The 20,203-nt window shown below is 46.7% G+C and overlaps 1 protein-coding gene across 2 annotated transcripts in view; it reads right to left on the bottom strand.

Moving 5' to 3' along the window:
• The window catches only part of PYGL (glycogen phosphorylase L), a 35,185-nt gene that overhangs the window by 6,771 nt on the left and 8,211 nt on the right, over positions 1-20,203 (bottom strand). For both annotated transcript variants that reach the window (XM_046654693.1, XM_046654692.1), the window contains exons 4-19: positions 17,956-18,059; positions 13,731-13,862; positions 12,938-13,049; positions 12,510-12,592; positions 9,648-9,791; positions 9,327-9,419; positions 8,497-8,643; positions 8,038-8,201; positions 6,805-6,919; positions 6,155-6,256; positions 5,881-6,028; positions 5,707-5,765; positions 5,460-5,601; positions 3,885-4,092; positions 2,940-3,074; positions 2,423-2,489 (exon numbers count right to left, since the gene is read on the bottom strand). In XM_046654693.1, coding sequence (XP_046510649.1) covers positions 2,423-2,489; positions 2,940-3,074; positions 3,885-4,092; positions 5,460-5,601; positions 5,707-5,765; positions 5,881-6,028; positions 6,155-6,256; positions 6,805-6,919; positions 8,038-8,201; positions 8,497-8,643; positions 9,327-9,419; positions 9,648-9,791; positions 12,510-12,592; positions 12,938-13,049; positions 13,731-13,862; positions 17,956-18,059 — 1,955 coding nt within the window. The remainder of the gene's footprint in view (positions 1-2,422; positions 2,490-2,939; positions 3,075-3,884; positions 4,093-5,459; positions 5,602-5,706; positions 5,766-5,880; positions 6,029-6,154; positions 6,257-6,804; positions 6,920-8,037; positions 8,202-8,496; positions 8,644-9,326; positions 9,420-9,647; positions 9,792-12,509; positions 12,593-12,937; positions 13,050-13,730; positions 13,863-17,955; positions 18,060-20,203) is intronic.

Below are 20,203 nucleotides of genomic sequence, written 5' to 3'. Positions count from 1 at the left end.
CTCTAGACCGTGCGCTCTCACACAGGCACGAATCCAACGGGGTCTCACTGACCACCTCTCTTCTGTTCTTTCTGAAGGTTGATGCCCCAGTAGGTTTACACTGAAGCCTAAATACTCCACTGGCGTTTCAAAACAGGAGGAATTAAGACCTTATCCTTAATAAAATGTATAATATCCAAATCCCACAATTTTTACGTAAAAGAATATAAGAAGCTATTTTACAGCCCCATGATTTTGTAAAGAACTCTAAAAGTTCATTGGAAATGACCAGAACATGATTCAAAGCCATTAGTAACGCAGATAAGCATTTAAAAGAAAACCTGAAACTACCATCACTCCTTAAGGTACAGCAACAGAGAGTCTGAAATCAGTTTATTCAGACTTTGGAAACCTACTAAAAGAAGAGAGTAAAAGCTCCCTGTCTTCACTTTCTTTAACTATTTAAAGGATAATGAATACAGTTCCCAACCACGTGGGATATGTTCTCTAAGCCTGAGAAGACAATGATTGTCGAGAGTAAAAACTGCAGTTTGCACTAATGAACAAGAAAGATCGGACCAAGTGCTGGCCTTCCAGCTGGGCGTCTGGATTTGGGCCATAACGTCACAGGAGCGACCTGTTGTGCCACCTGACCTTCACATTTGTCCTTGCCCTCGCTCTCATTTTCCTTTCCTGCTCCCTTTTGTTTCTATTCTTTTCCCCCATAGGCTTTCTTCGGCCAAGCATGGGTTGAGATCAGGAGGAAGGAGCTAGAGGGCACCATGTTCTGTCCTGACTCTGAGTTCTTGAGGCCACATGTGGTTGCTCTCTTGTGCTCAGGAGCAGGCAGGGAGCCACTCAGCTTACCTCTGTGCTGCCCCTCCTTGCTTATGGCCATGAACTTGAACTGACTGGTCTACACACTTCTGGGGACTGGACAGGAGTCTACCAGAAGATAAGAGCTGTAAAGCAGCACAGGCCTCGCGTGATCCTATTTTAAAAGCCCAATGGGACGTCTGGGATGACTGTAGGAGCCACCTGCCGCCTGCTGTGGGAAAGGAATGGAGAGAAATGGTAGTGAAGCGTGCTCCTGTTGGAAGTAGTGACTGGTGTGCCCAGAGGGCAGGAGGTGGAGATTGTGGGGACCCTGGTGTTCTGCTGTCTAGTGGCTTTCTAGTTGGAAGACAGAAGTGGAGACTGTGTGGGCAAGGGCAGCTGTGCCCAGAGGCTCATAGGCATCGACCGCAAGCACCCCCGTCATGAGTCTTGGCACAAGCCGCCTCCTTCTGCATCTGTTCTTCTGTGCTGCCTGCAGTTACTAAGTCTTTCCTATGAGAGAGGATCAACCTTTCCATATACTCACCAAATGCTCCTGGAGGGCTGGGCTAGTTCATAAAGATGTTGCATGTAAAGGGTTGCTCACACAGCTCTCGCTTTTTTTTTAAAGATTGGCCCTGAGCTAACATCTGTTGCCCTTCTTTTTTTTTCTTCTTCTTCTTCTTCTCCTCCCCAAAGCACCCCCAGTGCATAGTTGTATATTCTAGTTACAGATCCTTTTGGTTGTGGCATGTGGAATGCCAACTCAGCATGGCTTAACGAGCTGTGCCATGTCTGCACGCAGGATCCAAACTGGCAAAACCCTGGGCCGCAGAGGTGGAGTGCGCGAACTCAACCACGGGGCAATGGGGCCAGCCCCTCTTTCTTTTTTTTTAATTCAAATACGAAGCCTTCCCTCTTTCTGTGCATTCATATTCTATTCATATGGCCTCACCCTATGGGCAACCCAGGAGAGGGACCTGTTTTGCAATGTTCAAAGAACAGGGGTTAGTCCTCATCTCAGTGAATGGAGACTCAGCCTGAGAGCCATCTCAGCAGGCTTTTCAAACACTGATGGGACCCCACCGACTACTGCATCAGAATCTCTTCAGAAGGGGGCTGGCATCATACTTTGAAAAAGCTGCCCTGGGGTTCTGATGCGCACTTCTGTTAAAGACCCCAGCACTAACCAGGCTCCTTGAGAGGAGGGGGCTATTGGGGGCCCCGACTTTGTCCTGCTGGGGTCTTGGTGCCCAGCACAGTGCCTGCCAAGAAGGCCCCAAGCCTCTCTGTGGAATGAATGAGTGGGTGAAATGGTATTTAATTTGGCTTTATACCCTTAGCTTCCAGGACATGCCTGCTACATGGTGGGTACTCAATAAATATTGAATTATTTGAGATTTTTTACTTAGTAAAAAACTTACAAGTGCTACTGAAATGTCAAATCTCAACCTCTGCCTGAACTTGGGAAAAGTCAAATTTTGATCTTAATAACCTAGACAGTTGCCTCACTTGTCTTTTCTGATTCGTTAATGGGGTCCTGTTATACAGATTTAATAAAAAGACACAGAAATTTTAATTAACCATAGTAAACTGTTTCCTTTCTAAGTCTCGGCAGTGCACTCACCATGTACAGCTGGCTGACTTTTTCTTGACACTTGACGTAGGCTTCATAGTCTGCAAAGACTTTAAACCTGTTTTTTTGTGATTGGAAGGAAAAAAGAAGACAACAAAAAGCCTCATTAACAGATGTGTGCTAAGACTCCATTTAAAATCTCTTTTGCTTAATGTCAGGCTAGTTTATGTAATGGCTAGCTTACCAAACTTACATTTCTATTTACAAGAATTTTACCCAGCCCTCAACCTTTCCATGGTTCTTCCCACATGTCAGAATGTCATCCTACGGATGCATCTGAAAGCTGGGTGCACCACGGAAAGAGGAGGAGAATACCAGACTGTGGGTCTTACTCTCAAGCCTTCCTGGCATTACTAGTGGAGAAGGTCTAATTTTTCTTTCCAGGCGTAGGTTAGCTTATCGGAATTACAGATCTATGCTAATCCACGCGGAGGGATTGTAGCTGGTTTAAGATGTTCTCATCCCCTTTTCATGGCCCCAATATCACCGTGTTCTCGCGGGAACTCACCTGTCATGATAAAAGAGCATGTTGATTAAGTCTTTGAAGAGGTCAGGCTGCTTGGGAGAAAAGAAGCCGTTGTCAATTTGATCAATGGCCAGCCTCAGCTCCGGAAGTGCCTCGTAATATTCCTTTGCCTGATACCTGGGTGTCGGGTGGAGGTGGGGGTGATAAGAGGATGTTCTGTGAGTGTTGGTGATTAACAACACACCAGACATGACATTAACTGTGAAAAATGCATTCAGAAATACGAACATTTCTAGAAGTCATTATAGAGGTCAACATGGGTATAAATAATATTTGATGAGATCTTGACATTGTTTCCTCCCTAAATTTGTGTATTTCCTTGTGACTAAAGACACAAAGGACAGCAGAGAATAAAAATTCTAGTCACAGAGCAGCAGTGCCATCCGGTAAAATACAGTAAGATGCATTTCAGAGCAGACTTTACAGCTCTCAACAAGCGTTATGTTAAGTGGACCAGTTACTTTTTGGACCCACAGATTCCCAAATTTGTTGCTACTGAGTGGAGATTTATTTCCAAGGGTCAGGAAGTGTATTTGACCCCCTCCCACTTTTGTGATCCCCATAGTTCCTTCGGACAGTGCTCTTTCTCTATTTCCTGTTTGAATCTGGCTTAATAAACCTTTCAAGACATTAAGTGAAACAGGTATTCTTGGGTGCTTCTGAACATCCATCCCCATCCTCCACCACATTTCAATCCATCTCCTTTAGATCTTAAAGGAACGCTAGGTGGTTTAAATTACAGGTAAAAACTTCAACTAGAAACTGGTTTATCCTTTGATCAAAGTAAAAATCACAGATGCAGAGGATGGAAGAGCTCACTGAGGCCAGCTCTGCTATGGCTGGTAACAAAGAGCAGCAACCCCATGCACCTGTGCCTCTTACTGTACCCCGGGCGGCCTGCCCAACAAGGAGGGGCCGCTCTCTCACCCTTTCTTGTCCAAAGCAGCCACATCAGCTACTCTCATGCCAAAGATGAACAGGTTCTCTTCCCCCGCTTCCTCTGCCATTTCCACGTTGGCCCCATCCATGGTCCCGATGGTCAGGGCCCCATTCAGCATGAACTTCATGTTGCCTGTCCCCGAGGCTTCGGTGCCTGCAGTGGAAATCTGCTGCGACAGATCTGTGGCTGGGATGACTGTAGGCAAGACACGTGAGAATGAGGGACCTGTCTCTCCAGATCTGGCTGTATGTGTCTGAGCACTTAACCAGCTGGCCTGTTCTCGTCGCTCAAGTAGGTAGGTGCACGTCGAGACCAATAGTCAAATGGTGTAGAAGGACGGATCCCACTCTTCCCCTTGATGCGGGCAACTGCTTTCATCCATTTTTGATGGCAGTTATGGCCACGATGCTAAACAACCATAGGCTCATACTACTCTTCCTTGGTCTATAAACTATAAAAGGCATCTAGCAATGCTCTGCTGTGGAAGCCAACACTACACTTCTCCCCTGTCTTCCTTCCAATTTTTGTTAGGGTTTTATTTTTATTTCTTTTACTTTATAAAATACATTGAAATTTCTCCTTCTTGATCGTTAAAATTCGGAGTCTCTCCTGACCCCTCTCTTGCCACTGAGGAACCTGGATTGTCTGCATTCCTTCCACTGCTCACCTCCCCTCTGCCACTCACACTCCCACAGGGAAATAAGCCACGAGACTGAGGTGTGCAGGGCTGGACACCAAGTCTCTGACCTTCCTGCCTGATTGACACACAAATTATTGCTGCCGAAGGGCCCCCCACCTTTGGCTACAAAGGTCAGGTGCAATTCTCTGCTTTACTTTGAGAGCTTATTTGTGAGTTAGATATACCTTCATTTGTATCCCTAGGCACCTGGCTCCTTTCTCTTCATGCAGACAGTTCTTAAACTGTAACATCAGAGGACCGAAAAACACCTCGAAAAGAGAAAGGTCCCTTTTCGGTTTGCAAAATGGGTGAGTACACAGTTGCATTTGCATGTGGATGGTGCTCTGTGAGCACGTGATGCAAATAAGCAAAGGTCCCAGCGGCAGAGAGAGGCATGTTGGCTTGTCAGCCTGGCTGTCCCCACCGGGACTCCACGCTTGATCCCAGAGTGCCCATTGGAGGCACATCTCAGCCTCGTGCTTTGGCAGCTTGATGTCTGTCCTCGTTCCCTATTGTCACATGAACAAATGGCAGTCCTTCCTTCCACCAAGTGACGTGAGGAGTCTGTGGGGCTGGGAACTGAAGCCCTGCCCTGCCTTTTGTAGAGCACTGTCTGCGTGTCACCAAAACCTCAGGGCCGCCTCCTCCACCCCCAGCTCTGACCAGCTGGGAGGAAAACGTGCTTGCAAATGTAAGCTGGGATATTGACTCTGGGGACGACAGTCTCACTCAGTTGAGCACCTTAAAGTTCTTAGCTTAGGCCCCTATTCTGCCCGGACAGTGACACCTCCTGTCCTAAGTGGCGGGCTCCTGAGGTCAGCCGTACCATGCAGTCTTGCCCTAGGACTTTCCCTGGCCCTGCACGGCTGCGACGAGGGCCTACCTTTTTCAGCAAGAGACACTCTGTAGTTCTCCAAGAAGATGAGTTTCAACTTGCTTCCAACCACTGGGTCATTGTTCACCACATCTGCCACTGAAGTGATCAGCTTTATGATCATCTTGGCCATGTGATATCCTGGGGCAGCCTTGGGGAAGAATGTCAAACACACTGACGGAAGGCATTCGAGATGAAGGGGAGAGATAGCAGGAAATCACAGCCCCCAAGTCCCCCGTGAATAGAATCAACTTACTTTCCCACCAATTATAACCGTTCTGGGCACGAATAACTTCTTAGGGTCTTTCTTAATGCCTGAAAAAGATGGAGAAGTGGATGGAATGGAGGATGGTTGGTGGGGGTGGGGAGGCCTACACGGAGAATGTGCTTCCATCTCTGGGGGCGTGGTGGTGGCTCTGGGCGGACTCACGGTTGTACATGGTGACCACATGCAGGCAATTCAAGAGCTGCCGCTTGTACTCGTGGATCCTCTTCACGTGCACGTCGAACATGGAGGAGGGGTTGATCTTCATTTTGTACTCCTTCTCCAGGAACTGAGAAAACTTCAGCTTGTTCTCCTGTTGAGACAGGGGACGGGGCCAGAGCCGTTCTGACTTAGAAGCACGGGGTGGTCTGTTTTTAGAAACTGGAGCTCAAACCCTCAAAACAAGTTCCAGGGCAAGACTCCTCCCCAGAAGCCTCACCTGCTTCACGTTGGCGATTTCCCGGAGGAAGACGTCATCACCCAGGAAGCCGTGCAGCCTGGTCAGCTGGCTCAAATCCTTCACGTAGTCTTCTCCAATTTTCTTTCAGTTAAAAGGAGAATGTGACTTTAATCAGGGAAAGCAGTCAAGCCCAAATGAACAGCATCTGTCTGGTGCGACTGCTTGTGCTCACCCACAGCTCCCAGGGAGCTCGCCCACCACACAGCCCACAGGAGAGGCTAGAAATGCTGCGACGGAGGACACTTTGCTGGTGTCCTTGCTAGAACCTCAGTGGTATTAAGTGTTAAGCACAGGAAATCCACCTACAAGGGTGACAGAGAACCCAGGTTCCACGAGTTCCTGACATGGCCTTTATTACCCTCGTTGACTACACAGGGCACCACCTTCCGTCTGTGCATCGTAGGGGGACTGTGAGCCAGGACCAGCCACGGAATGTGTGGGGCCCCTGGTTCAAAAATTAAGACTTTCCAGATGGCTGCAGCAGAGAATTGGATCAAGTGCGGAGCCTTGTGGGCCTGCCCAGGCTGCACGCGGTGGACGCTGGCCCTGCGCACGTCCGTCTGCGATTGTAAGTGCACTCACGTGCCCCTCGCGTCCCAGCCGGCCTCCCTCCCTGTCCTCCCAGTCACCTCCGCTATTAACTCCGCGAGCCCAGGGTTGCAGAGCAGGAGCCAGCGCCTTGGCGTGATCCCATTGGTTTTATTCTGAAACTTGTCTGGTTCCAGCTCACTGAAGTCCTTGAACCTGGAGGCAGAAGAGACATGTCACTGAACGTGGCTGAAACGGCAGGCTGCTGTGCGCTCAAGTTCAGAGTTACATTCAAGGAGCCAAGGGGAGGCTTAGAAACATTTCATAAAGGTAGAGGCACGGCTGACAGCAGCAATGGCTGTCACTCTAAACAGAAGTCCATTTTCAATGCAAACTAATTACAAGAAAAACCCCAAATCTAGTCACCTCCATACAGTTTCCTGGCACTGACATACATACCAGACTTTTCAGCAGAATAGGTGTTCTTTTTGGCTCCTAAGTCTAGAATTAGGATGGTTCAGAGAAGAAGTCCTTTTCTTTTCTTTTTTAAGAGAAGTGTTTTTTGTATAGAATGACAAATAAAAATGGCAAGTAATAGGATATATTGGAGTATACGAGGAAGCCATTTGGTGTAAACCTAATTCGGCCTGACCTTGTCTTTCCAAAAGGGCCTGACGGTGGCCGTTGAGCATGCATTGCATATCTGCTTTAGAGATTCCCTATGGCAAGAGCAAAGGCCCTTGAGATAAAGGTGCAACTTCTCTTCCCCTCCCAACGTTGGCATTTCTTTAAGGGTTTTAAGCACCTTTCTTTGGGCTAGGAACTGACTGCTTGCGGCACCCGCCTGTGACTGCCCAGCTCAAGACAATAGACTTGCCTCGTGGTACGCCCACTGCCTGTAACCACCCAGCTCAAGACAACAGATTTGCCTCCTGCTACGCCCTCCGAGATAGCAGACCACTACCTGCTGTGTCCATCAAGTGCTGTGCCCACAGGGCAATCTCGTGACTACTGTGGGAGGGACACTTCAATCATATGTGAAACACCCTCTTTGAGGGTATATAACCACCCTGTGTACCCCCACTTCTTTGGAGTGCTCTGTTCCTTTGTGGAAAGACTCTCCCAGGTTATAATCCTCAGATTTCAGTTCAGAATAAACTCACCCAAATTTTCATTTATAGATTGGTTATGGATTATTTTCCTCGACAAGAAGAAAACACTTTTAAGCATTTTGACAGGGCCTTTCCTCATCTCGAGATGCAACCCTGAGTTTACCAGCACCGCCCCACTAACGGAGCAACGTCAGACCCACACCCACAGGAAGGAAGGCTCACACTTGGGTCTTCACGATGTCTGAGTGGATTTTAGCCACGCCGTTCACAGCATGGGAGCCCACGATGCAGAGATGGGCCATGTTGATCCTTTTGCCTCCTTCCTCTTCTATCAGAGACATCCTTCTCAGACGGTCCACATCCTTAGGAAACAAGGCTGCAATCCTCTACCAAAGGAAGACAGAAGCCTTGTGGTCACTTGAGTGTCTGATGGTGCGAATATAAAACTTCCCTCCCACCGGGGGGGGGTGCTGGGTCACCTCGATGGAGGGGCCGTCACCCCTCCACTTAGTATTTTCGCAAAAATGCTTTAAGAGAGCCCCGCCCGGTCTTGAATACTTGTGATGTGTCAGTAATTGAGAGACGTCTGGCTTCAAGTTTGGTGAGAGGGAACACCCCAGCCACCCTAACAGCTCAAGTCCTCCTTCTCAAAAGGGGTACGAATCTCTTAAAATGACTCACATCCAAGTGCTTCTGATTGATCTCATAAATGATCTGCAAATGTCGAGGAAGCAACTTCTCCACCAGCTCCACGGGCCAGCGCTCCAGGGCCTCTGGCAGCACGGTGTGGTTGGTGTACGCAAAGGTCTTCTGGGTGAGCTCCCACGCCTGAGGGAAAGGGGGCCTCAGCCGCTTTCCTCTGCGAGAGAGGCTGCCCCGCAGCGCACCGCCCATTGCTCAGGGCCGACCGTCTCCACAGGACGATGCTGTCTGTGTGTGTACATTAGACACTCTCCATCCCAACAGGTTCCCGGTGGTGTGGAGAAGTGGGAACATGTTTTTTGGGGGAAAAAAAGCAGCTATTTGTAAATTTGTTCTATTTGTAAAACATAAAACTTAAGACAGTATGCTGATAAATCTTCTCTACTATCCTTTTACTCATTAAATAAAAAACAATTTGAGGAATAAAACTTAAGTAATGCGCTGAGAAGGCACAAGGTGTGTTAAATACCGACTTGCAAAGCGATGGGGATCCTCTCAATTAGCTGTGTTCCGAGGTTAGAGGGTTTAGTTAAGAATCCTTTAGACACAGAAATGGTAAACACAGCACAGGGCTTATACAGCTACAGAGCTGCATCCCGTTAGGAACGTGTTTATTTATTTCTTGGCGTTAGTCCCTATAAAGGAGTAAGGACAGAGAAAGGTCAGCACTGGGGCAAAATCTACCTTCACCTGTTGGAACTTAGCAACAGTAACTTGTCTTGAAAAACCATAGAAGGAGCTTTTGGCAAAATCTATTAGTCATAGATATTCTGATTAATTGAAGGAAAAAGAAGCTAAACTATACAGACCTTGGACCAGGGCAATTTTTCAATATCCACAAAAATCCTCATCAGCTCAGGGATGGCAAGTGCAGGGTGAGTGTCATTCAGCTGGATGGCAACCTATGTGGGGAAAAGACATCAGCATGCAAGTGGCAGATGGCCCGGGTCTGGCTTCCTCGTCCTCACGCACGCTGGGCAAAGCATCAAGCTAAACGTCCGCCTTCTAGGAAAGGCTTTAGCATGCTACACCCACACGCCTTTTTCAGCGCTGGGAGAGAGGAATAGATCTGGCAGGCAGTCCTGACCCCCTCAGGTGCCCCCACCTGCGTTCACACACTGAATACTTGCCTGATCTGGAAAGGCATCAAATGTAGTCTTGACTTTCTCGGAGGAGCCAAACTTGCAGGCTTTGAAACGTCGGATGATATCTTGCAAGGTAGCAGCCACCACAAAATACTCCTGCTTCAATCTCAGCTCCTTGCCTTCAAAAAACTACAAGCCAGAGAGATGGAGTGAGGGCGGCTCGCATGTTAGGCGTGGCCAACCGTGACTGGTGCTGCCTCCCAGAGAACGTTAAGTCTGAAGCCCACTGGACTTCCATCTGGGGCAAGACGGCAGGTTGAACACCAAGCATTAGCCTTGCTCTCTCCTGAAATGCCATTCAATGACAGTAAAGGGATTGTGGAGATAAAGGATGAAGGGAACCGGAGAGAAGACAACAGCAACAGCTTTTTAGAAGCTGGAAACAGATGGAGAAGTGGTAACGGAGCCAGAAGACCCAGGAAAGCTGACTCCTGCCCTGGTAGTGGAGAAGTGCCCACAAGCAACTCCACTTACACATCAAAGACCCCAGAGGCTCAGGAAGTGGCAGCACCGGGTGCGTGCGGACAGCACCATCACCAACAAATAATTTAAACGCTGATTAAGGAGCCAATGAAAATGATGACGTGATGACGTTGAGAGAACAGGGGAGAGGAAATGCGTGTTTGTGTGGTGGGGGTGGGAGGACGTGGGAGGAAGGGAGCTCTATTCCCACCTTTAAGAGTGGGGAGTCAACAAACGACCATAAAAACAGGAAAATCAAGGAGTAGCAACAATAGTATGTTATTAGGTACATGGAGGTAAGTGTCCAGAAAATCGAATAGAGCGAGGGGACCCAGTCGCTTCTGGGAAGTGGGAAGTGGAGACTGCTTTCATGTGAGCCTCTTAAGAACTGTTTTTCTGTTTAAACTACGTGCATGTATAACTTTGACAAAAATTTAAAAACCAAATTAAAAATTAAAAGTAATTAATAGGAAACTTTCTGGATTGATACCACCAATGGGGATTTACAGGCAGAATTTGGAACTTTTTTTTACTTTCTTCTTGGTACTGTTTTATTTTGCTTACTTTTTTTTTTTTCTAATGGCATGTATCATGGTAAAAATTATAATGAAATCATTATTCTAAAAAAAAAGGCACTATGAATCCATCCAAAATGAATTTAAACATTTACTCAGTTACGGAATTTTAATGCCCTAGAAATAAAATGATTAGTTAAACGTAATCACTGACTGCAAAAAGTTCAAACTAGTGGGAAGAGAGAGATGTGTAAACAAGGCTTTAAAGACAAGGTGACAATTTTTAAAAAAATGTATGTTCTATTTAAGTATATACATCGTCCTTGGGGAAGTAATTCTTTACCTGAGCCCTGAAAGATGAGTAGGATTTGTCAGACGGGCACAGAGTGTGCCTGCAGACAGAGGGAGCCTGGGCCGGCATGAGGGGACAGAACAGGGCAACGGTCACACACTGCTGGGACCTGCTGGCCGAGGCGAGATGGCCGCGGATGCAGCAGAGAACTCACGACCGTGTCGATGAGGAACACAGGGAGCGCGGCTAAGATTCTGTACTTCCCTTAGAGGTGATCAGAAGCCTTTAAAGAGCTTTAAGCAAGGAAAAAGGACCTACCTAGTGCAGATGGAGGACAGACTCTTAGACTAATGCCTAGATTAGAGCCGCATTGGGGAGACGGAATGGATCTGTTCTTGTAATTACACTACAAAAATGATTCATCAGCTCGTACTTAGCAACAAGCGTGACCCTGAGGGCTACCGCGTACCCAGCGATTCAGTCACCTTGGCCCCCGTGCCAACCTAGGACACGCTGTCAACTGCTGTAGATGGTTATTTCCAAGTAAAGTCAGGTTTGGTCCTTACTGAAGACAGAGGAGGAATTTCAAGCCCCTTCCAGTTAAATAATCCTTCAGGCTGGGCCAGGCGAGGCAGTATGGCCCCGGACTGGGAAGCCAGGAAATAGAACCACCTTTTGCTTTTGGTTTAGAGATTTCTCTGAAATGTACTGAAGTCACAACATTTTTCCCAAAGAAAAAATAATAAAAACCATTAATTTCCTGAAAATGCTGTGACAAACTTCATCCTCCTTCGAGACTGGGGTTTAAAACCAAGTGGACATCTGGCCTTAAGGACCATTTATGTCCTGGTCCCGAAATCCGTGTTTTATGCCATCTTTGTAGCGCAGAGTACTAATGTGGTTGCTTCTGAGATTATTATTGTTTAAAACATCATTTTTGCTTCAAGAAAATGATTTCACCCATATAGAAGTGAGAACCAAGTATATTTAAACCAACTAAGCATCCTTAGCGGCCATCTGGGATCCAGTTCCAAATGTTTGTTTTTAGCTAAGCTATTTTTAGTGTAAAATTAGGAATAATCACCTATAAGAAGAAACATAAAGAAATGAATAAATGGCACAAGAAACAAGTGTTTGCTACTGGGTCTCCTCCGAGGTCCATGACTCCACCTAGCCTGGGGGAAAAGGGCCGGGGAGAGCCTGTCCACAAGGGGAAGAGGCCAGCCAGGAAAGCTCCAGGGGCTTCTGACTCTGGATGAAATTTCTGTTTGGAAAGAACGTGGGGCTTTCCCTCATCTTCTGTATCCAGGTTTCATGTTGAAATGCACGTACGGGACCTCCCGGATAGTCACAGGGTCGCTTATCAAGGGGAAAATACCAATTGTGATTTCATGAATTGTACAAATTTGTTTTCCTTACTTGCATGGGAGAAGTCTAGAAAATTCAGGAAGAGATATGGAGATTCCACATTGAAGGAAAAAAAATCAGCATTAAAGATGCGCTTTATAGGACTATTCCATAGGTGCTTCTGAGATAAGCAGCTGTGTTCCCACTGAGAGGGCAGGCTCGGTCACTCACGTTATCGTTGGGGTAGAGGACCCGGGAGATGTTCTCGGCCAGATTTCGGTCCAGCACAGCCTGGATGTAGTCTCCAACGTTAACTGAGGGGAGGGTTAGAGGAAAGAATTAACAGACGAGCCAGCCACCATTCTCGAAGCCCCCGATCTCACCTGATGCTGCTGCGTGCCTTGTGGGATTCCTAAAATTCCTAAACACCCAGAAGTATTTCAATAGACCTTCATGCTGTGATTCACACGAGAGCCTAGGAGGCCAGACTGGAGGACTGCCTGAAAAACGTCCTCCATACTCGCTCCATAAAATGGCTGTTTAGTCACCGAAGAGTTCAGATCAGAAACTCCAGGCTTTTTTCTCAAGCTCAATTTGGCTCTAACTAGCGATGACGAAGATTAAACACACGAAGAAAGTAGAGCCCAGGCTGTACTCACAGTCTCTGAGGTTGAAGTCATTCGGCGCCCGAGCGGACCAGAGGCGCATGGTGTTGACTGTGTTATTCATGTACCCAGGCACCGGGGTGTCATATGGCAGGGCCAGAACCACCTGTAGGATGAAACCAAAGCAGCTGCTCAAGGCTTGCCACGTGTGATGACGTAGGTTGAACAGGTGGCTGGGAGACAGCACCTGGAATTTTGTTCCTGGCTCCATCACCAACTCAGACTGTGTGAGGCCTTAACAAGATCAAGGTCCTAGGGCTGGAGTGGCAGTTGGAGGCCATGTGGCTCCTCCTTCCACTGGAACAATCTGGAAGGCTGGAACCATCCAGAATGATGGATGCAATGAATAAGGACTTTGTTAATCCTTTGAATAAACACTTCAGTTCTAAAATATTTACCCCTGAGAAGTTACAAGTAAATGTACCTATGGCGGTGGGGTGAGGAATGACATTTAAATTTATTCAATCTTGGTACCAAAAACTTTATACAAAACTGGCAAGCTAAGCATGCCGGGATTACAGAATTGATTAATCTCTGATAAAGCTGATTACAAAATGACCCTGGTAAGTCACTTGACCGTGGGGGTGGGGGGAGGGTCACTTCTCTCTTGGCCTCAGCTCCCTTGTCTCCAAAATGAGTGGGTTGCACTAAGAGAAATAACAGATTTATTTATAAAAATATGCCACCTTATTCAATACACAACACACTACACTTGATATCATACTCTCTGCTACCTAGTCACTGTCTGTACTACACAAAATGCTCAGCGCGGGGACACTCTGAGTACCTGTGTGTCGATCCACTTAGTCCCGGCCTCAGTGTGGTCCACTTTTCCGTAGAAGTGCACGGGCAGCATGAACTCAGGGCGAGCCTTCTCCCAGGGGTTCCCATGCCTGAGCCAATCGTCTGCCTCTTCTACCTGCAAAAAGGACGTAGCTTGGAATTTACTTTTCAGGAGAGGTGGACTTAGACCATCAATTAGATCAAATTAAAATTATTTTTAACTGAATCAATTCAAGACTGTTTTGGCAAGAAAGAGCGTTGGTTCTGTCAACCTCAATTCATCTTTGTTGTTGTCTTGCAGCCTCAATCGACAACAATACTTGATAACATTGCTCTAAGTGTTTTATTTGTATCATTGCACTGACTCCTCTCAGCAACCCTACAGGAGGGAACTATGACTTTTCCCTTCTTAAAGATGAGGCAATTGTCACTTGCTCGAAGTTGCACAGATAGTAAATGGTATAGCCAGGACTTGACATGGGCCTGTGTGTTCTAGAGCCTGGGTCTTCACTCTGTGAAGCCAACTGTCCAGCCTGAGGGAGAGACAGAGGCCCACAGGGATGTTTACAGTTGGATACCCAGACCTGACAGGTCCTACATGATGGTTTCAATCAAGATTCTTGTGCCTAGAATGCAGAGTCAGTTAAGAAATGCTACTCAGAGAAAGCTCCCTTAAGAAAGCTTATTTCAGTACAGGTAGAGAACACTATTACACTCTGTCGTCTTTGTTTAATTTAATCCTTATGTAATTTTGATCTGATAATGAACTATGAATTATGGCTTATTTTGAAAATAACATCTACTACAAGGTAAGGAATTTATTTTATTGACAATATCAACATTTCCCCATGTATTTATGTTAATTTATGACAAAATATTTCTTTAAAAATCTTAAAATCATAATTTGTACTTAGGGTATCCTGGATATCAAGTGAATTTTGTTTTGCAAACAAAGAAAAATGCCAAAATAAGAATAACAAAAAACACATTTGGGGGGGATGTATTTTTAGAGTAAAGATACTTTAAAATAGTACATATACTACATATAAAATAATACATAAAAAAGCAATTGTGTTCTGACAAGAAGGGAGGGGTAATTTTTGTAGTACAAACTACCCTCGTCAATGACATTACCCTAAATCCAGTTATTTTTCCCATTTGATTCCTCACTCTCTCCTCCTAGAAAACTCAGCATTAGTTTAAGAAGATACTGCTCACGAATTGTGACACATTGATGCTAGATGCTCACAAACACCTAAATACGAGTTTAACGTCTGCCCCAGGCATGGTGTGGAGAGAAACAAACACAGCTACTGTTTTTGAGGTATTAGACAAAACGTTAATGTCAACAGCCCAGACCAGCAAATACACTTTCATCTGTTGAAACACGGATCGCGACTTCACATCAAGAAAGCCAGTAAGCCGATCACTAATACGAACCACGCGCACAACGATGATGGAAAAGAGGGTCATGGGAGCGACATGTTTAGGCAGAAGCTCTGGGAAGCAGGAGGACGCGTCAGGTGCAGGACGACGCCTGGGGGAGGCTGCAGCTGGATCTGAGCTGACCAGCAAATCGCATCTTTCGAAAATGCAGATTCTCAGTCCGTCTGGGGAAGGGTCTGAAATTCTGCATTTTTAACAAGCCCCCAGGGGTTACACGGTGCCACCAGGAGCTACGTGGTGATACAAAGTCAGCAACCACAACTTCGAATTTAGACTTCCGCAATCAGTCATAAAGAGAACCAAAAACAAAACTTCAATGATAAAATGGTCGAATTTTATTGGTTGATAAGAAGCTAGTTAAGTTAGAGTCCACTGGCTTGTGTCAATGACTAGAGACTCTACGGCAAATAAATGAGGATATCCACAAAGGATCCAAGCACCCTGACTTACAAAACACTTTCCGCTCTCTTAGGCAAGAGTCTGTTTGGGGTTTTAAAATGCTGTGGATGTGAAACCGCTTCCTGAGCCAGGAAAGAGCCGGAAGGCTCGTTTGCCTCATGTCAGTGCTCAGGGCCGTTGTAAAGCACATCTGAAGGTGTTGCATGACACAGAAGGACGGCGAGGCAGAAACAGGTTTCCTCTCAAAAACCACGTGCATGGCAGGGCTGACAACATATTTTCCACAGAGATGTGCGGCAGGGTCTGACTCTTCTGCCCTCGCGCAGCTTGAGATGCTCACGGAAGAGATGATGGACTCCGGGCTTCCCCACCTCCCGAGTGGTCAGAGGCTACATCCGCTCGTTTGAGAGTACATTAAGTGACAAGGGACCAGCAAGCTGATCATTCTTAAGGCTATCAAATGCTGGTCTAATTTCTCCCTGCCAAATAACGGCAACTTTCACTTCACTGGGTCCACAAGTTCTGTAGGAGAACAGAACTCATAGCTTGCTGTTCTTTATATTGAGTCTGTTTCTGATTTAGCAAGGAATCAGTTAATCATTCCCTCAATTTCACAAAGCTTGTTTTCAAAGTAAATTGAAAAACAGATATTTCATAACCACAAGCTGGTGTGAGCAGATAGAAGAGATCTCGAGAACCGCTCCCACTAAACCCTCAGAAGCCACGCGAGGGTGTAAACTCCTCTCTCCTTGCTTTCTCCCGGTCAATCCACAAATCGGTCTGTAAATTTAGATTCCCTGTGGCCAGTGGTCCCTGAATGCACAACACGCCAAGCCATGTGAAGGGCGGTCAAGATGGGAGAGGAGCAGCATCGAGACCCAGCAGGCTGTTGGCTCTGAGCACACCCGAGAGAGGCCGAGACAAAGCGAGAGAGGAACGGGCGCCTGTTCGGGTGGGCGGCAGCCTGGCAGCCCCTTCTGGGAGGAACGACTCGCTGGAATCTGTGCTCCAGCCAGCCTGGAAGCAGGGGTCAGCTCAGGCGCTGTGTGAGGGACTACAGTCTAAGAAACGTGCTTACCTGGACTGTGGGATACACAGCACACCTGCAGAGAACCAGTGAGCAAATGCAGGAGCAGTCAACAAACCCTGCTTTCTGATGGTACTAACAATTGAGGAATGTTTCTGGGCACACCGAGAATTCAACAATGGTAACCAGAAGCTTGCTGGGTAACGAGAAGTGTGCATGACTAGTTAGAGCAGGCTTGGCCTGGGTTCCAAGAGGGAGAGGCTTCCGGCGGACACTGAAAGTCCAAGACACTGAGGGCCCTCCTCCTCAGATTTGGGGGTGGGACAGCGGAAAGTGTTTTGTAAGTCAGGGTGCTTGGATCCTTTGTGGATATCCTCATTTATTTGCCGTAGAGTCTCTAGTCATTGACACAAGCCAGTGGACTCTAACTTAACTAGCTTCTTATCAACCAATAAAATTCGACCATTTTATTGTTGAAGTTTTATTTTTTGGTTCTCTTTATGACTGATTGCGGAAGTCTAAATTTGAAGTGGTGGTTGCTGACTTTGTATCACCACGTAGCTCCTGGTGGCACCGTGTAACCCCTGGGGGCTTGTTAAAAATGCAGAATTTCAGACCCTTCCCCAGACAGACTGAGAATCTGCATTTTCGAAAGATGCAATTTGCTGGTCAGCTCAGATCCAGCTGCAGCCTCCCCCAGGCATCGTCCTGCACCTGCCCCATAATTACATATATTAAATACGTGCCAGATTTATTTGATATAATAGTTAACAAGATTGCTTACTTTCATCTTTTAAAAAAATCAGAACACTGAGTTTATGTATCTTGAACAACAGGCATGATAAGGAGGGCAAGACTCTGAGCGTAGAAGAGAATCCTGACGAGGCCCTGGAAATCTGGGATACAGAACCGTCTTGCCGGCACTGTGATCTGAGGGAGCTCCTCCTCTTAAGAGCTCAGCTTTCTCACTGACAAAATGGCGACATGCTTCCTACCTCCCAGGGGCGCTGGCTACCACCATGAATTGAAACGTGCTCCTCCCTTCTGGACGCTGCAGAGAACGGACAGTGCGCACTGCAGTGGTCCCCATTCAGGCAGTCATGGCGCATTTTCAGAGCACCGTGTGAGGCACGCACTGCACAGGACGCCATGGCCCTGGTGGTGAACGACACCGGCAGGCTCTCTGCTTTTAGAGAGCTTACACCCCAAAGTCGGAAGACTGACTATGCACTGACGTCAACCAAATGCCAGAGAAATTAGCAAAGCTCTATGTTAAATGTCCACAGATGATAAGTCACCCAGAACACCACGCAGGTGAAGTGCTTTAATACAACATCTAAAAACATGGCTCACATACCTGCCACCCGTCTCGGATCTTCTGATTGAAGATGCCATATTCGTACCGGATGCCGTATCCATAGGCTGCCAGCCCCAGGGTCGCCATGGAATCCAAGAAGCAGGCTAAATTAAGCACAGGGAGAGGCAGGGTCATCAGGCCAGTCAAAATTTCAAGGCTTTCGCTAAAAACATGGCAGCCACAGAACATTTTTCTAGGAGAAACCACATTTGTATTTTGAAGCACAGAGGCTGCTGCCCAGTGGGTATTACATTTTTTAATAACATTTTTTTCTAATTATAAAATGAATACTACAGAAAAGTTACAAAATATGGAAACGTGTAAAGAAGAAAACAAACATCCTTTATTACCTCACCGTCTCACTACGACCACTGTGTACCTGCTGGCATTTCATTTGAGAACAGGTGAGGAAGCTGGCCTGCGTTAGATGTGTCCATGACTGTGTCTGCCACTCACACTGCCCTTTCTAAGGAAGCTGTCTCGGTGGCCCCCTGCTTGAAATGGTCTGTATGATTCACATGTGACCACCTGACTGACCAGCTGGACATCTGTGGGAGGAGAAGACTCTCTTTCTGGCAGTGGAACTCCAGTGTTGTCCAGATAACAGGTGGCCACATGCTTCAGGGAGGCTGGACCAGGAGGTGCACCCCGCTTGACTGCTTAAAGCCAGTCACAGCCATCAACCTACTTCCTAACCAGGGATCCGTCCTGGCGTGAGCATGCGATGACATTCAATCACATGAGAGGTGCTAGGAAGTCCGCTGGGTGTGGTGACAGATTTTCCTTGCTGCCGCCATCTTTCTTCCACAAGGGGAAAGCCAAAGGAGCCACAGAGGCCCAGACAGAACGGACAGAACTGAGCTGCTGAACAAACTAATCTCGGAGTGGCCCACCCTCTGGGGTTCCTGTTCTGTGGTAACACACATTCTTGTTGGCCCAACCAGTTCTTGCTGGGTTTTCTGTTACTTGTACCAAGAGCATGACTGACAGAGCACCTGATCCACAGCAGTCAATCAAGAGGCTGCGGGGTAACCCTAAGCAGACTGTCCCCCTCAGGAATGTGAACTGCGGAATATGCAGAGAATGAGCAAATGTACAGTAGGATCTAAAACGAAAAGAACACTGGAAATTGTAGACCAAACGGAAAGGGACTGAGTCAGGCTCATGGTGGAGCCCAAAAATAGAGGTCACAAAGGCCAATGGCCAAGACCTTCAAGTCACTGTAACATCACAGTGGTCTCCCAGTCCTGTGTCATGAGGCCTGGCTCACTCCAGTTCCTGTGATTTCTCAGAGCTGTGGCCACTCGTCTTTTCCTGGGTCCTGATCAAATTATCCTTGGAGCCTGACCAGAATTGGGTCCCAACCTTCTTAGTCAAGTAAGAGATGAGGTCATCTATTGAGAATTACTCAGCCTCATCCTCCACTTGGCTCTTTGACCTAATCAGCCAACTGAAGGAGTGAGGTCATTAACGTCAGGGACAGAGTGGGGTTAATCCAGCCAACAAGTACTGAGGTCTGTCGCCTTATACGAACGGACGGCCGGCTGGCTGTCATTCTCAGATGCGCACACCCTTGGTCCTGCTGGTCTTCCCACAGCCCCACGGACAGCCTACTAAATGGTCCAATGATTGACCTCACAAGTTGGCAAGTATCCCAGAGCAGTGTTTTCTATTACCAATTGCAATGTTAAAGCACACTGCAACTAATAGACTAGGAATTTAATATGAAACACATGGAAATGGATTTCTAGTAACTTGAGAGTGTGTGTAAAATTAAGAGATTTTGAAATCACTTCTAAAAGAGAAGAAACATATTTATTTTTCATAGAGTACAATCTGATACAAACATGTGTGGTGGTACATTTTTATTATTAAATTAAATTTCACAAATAATACATCCTCCTTGTAAAAAACATTAAATGTTACAGACAGGGCTAGTGTCCCCTTCCTTCCACCCCTAGGTCTGCTTTCCCCTCTAGAGAAGAGCACAGGGAGCAGTTTAGTATATCAAATCCCAAACTGTTTTTCTATGGATTTACACATATACTTACAGAAAATATTTAATTTTTAAAAGACATAAATAATATCACACTGTGTGGCTTTGCATGTGACTTGCGTTTTCCCCTTGGAGGTCTACCCAGGGACATACATACAGCTCAGTTTTGTCCTTTTAGGCTGCTGCATAGCATTCTGTAACACGGATGCTCCATACTTACTTACCTATTCTCTTACCATTGGACATTAGGTT

Source organism: Equus quagga, chromosome 2 (genome assembly GCF_021613505.1).
Source record: "Equus quagga isolate Etosha38 chromosome 2, UCLA_HA_Equagga_1.0, whole genome shotgun sequence".
Lineage (NCBI taxonomy): Eukaryota > Metazoa > Chordata > Mammalia > Perissodactyla > Equidae > Equus > Equus quagga.
This window is presented reverse-complemented; position numbering and strand designations above follow the sequence as displayed.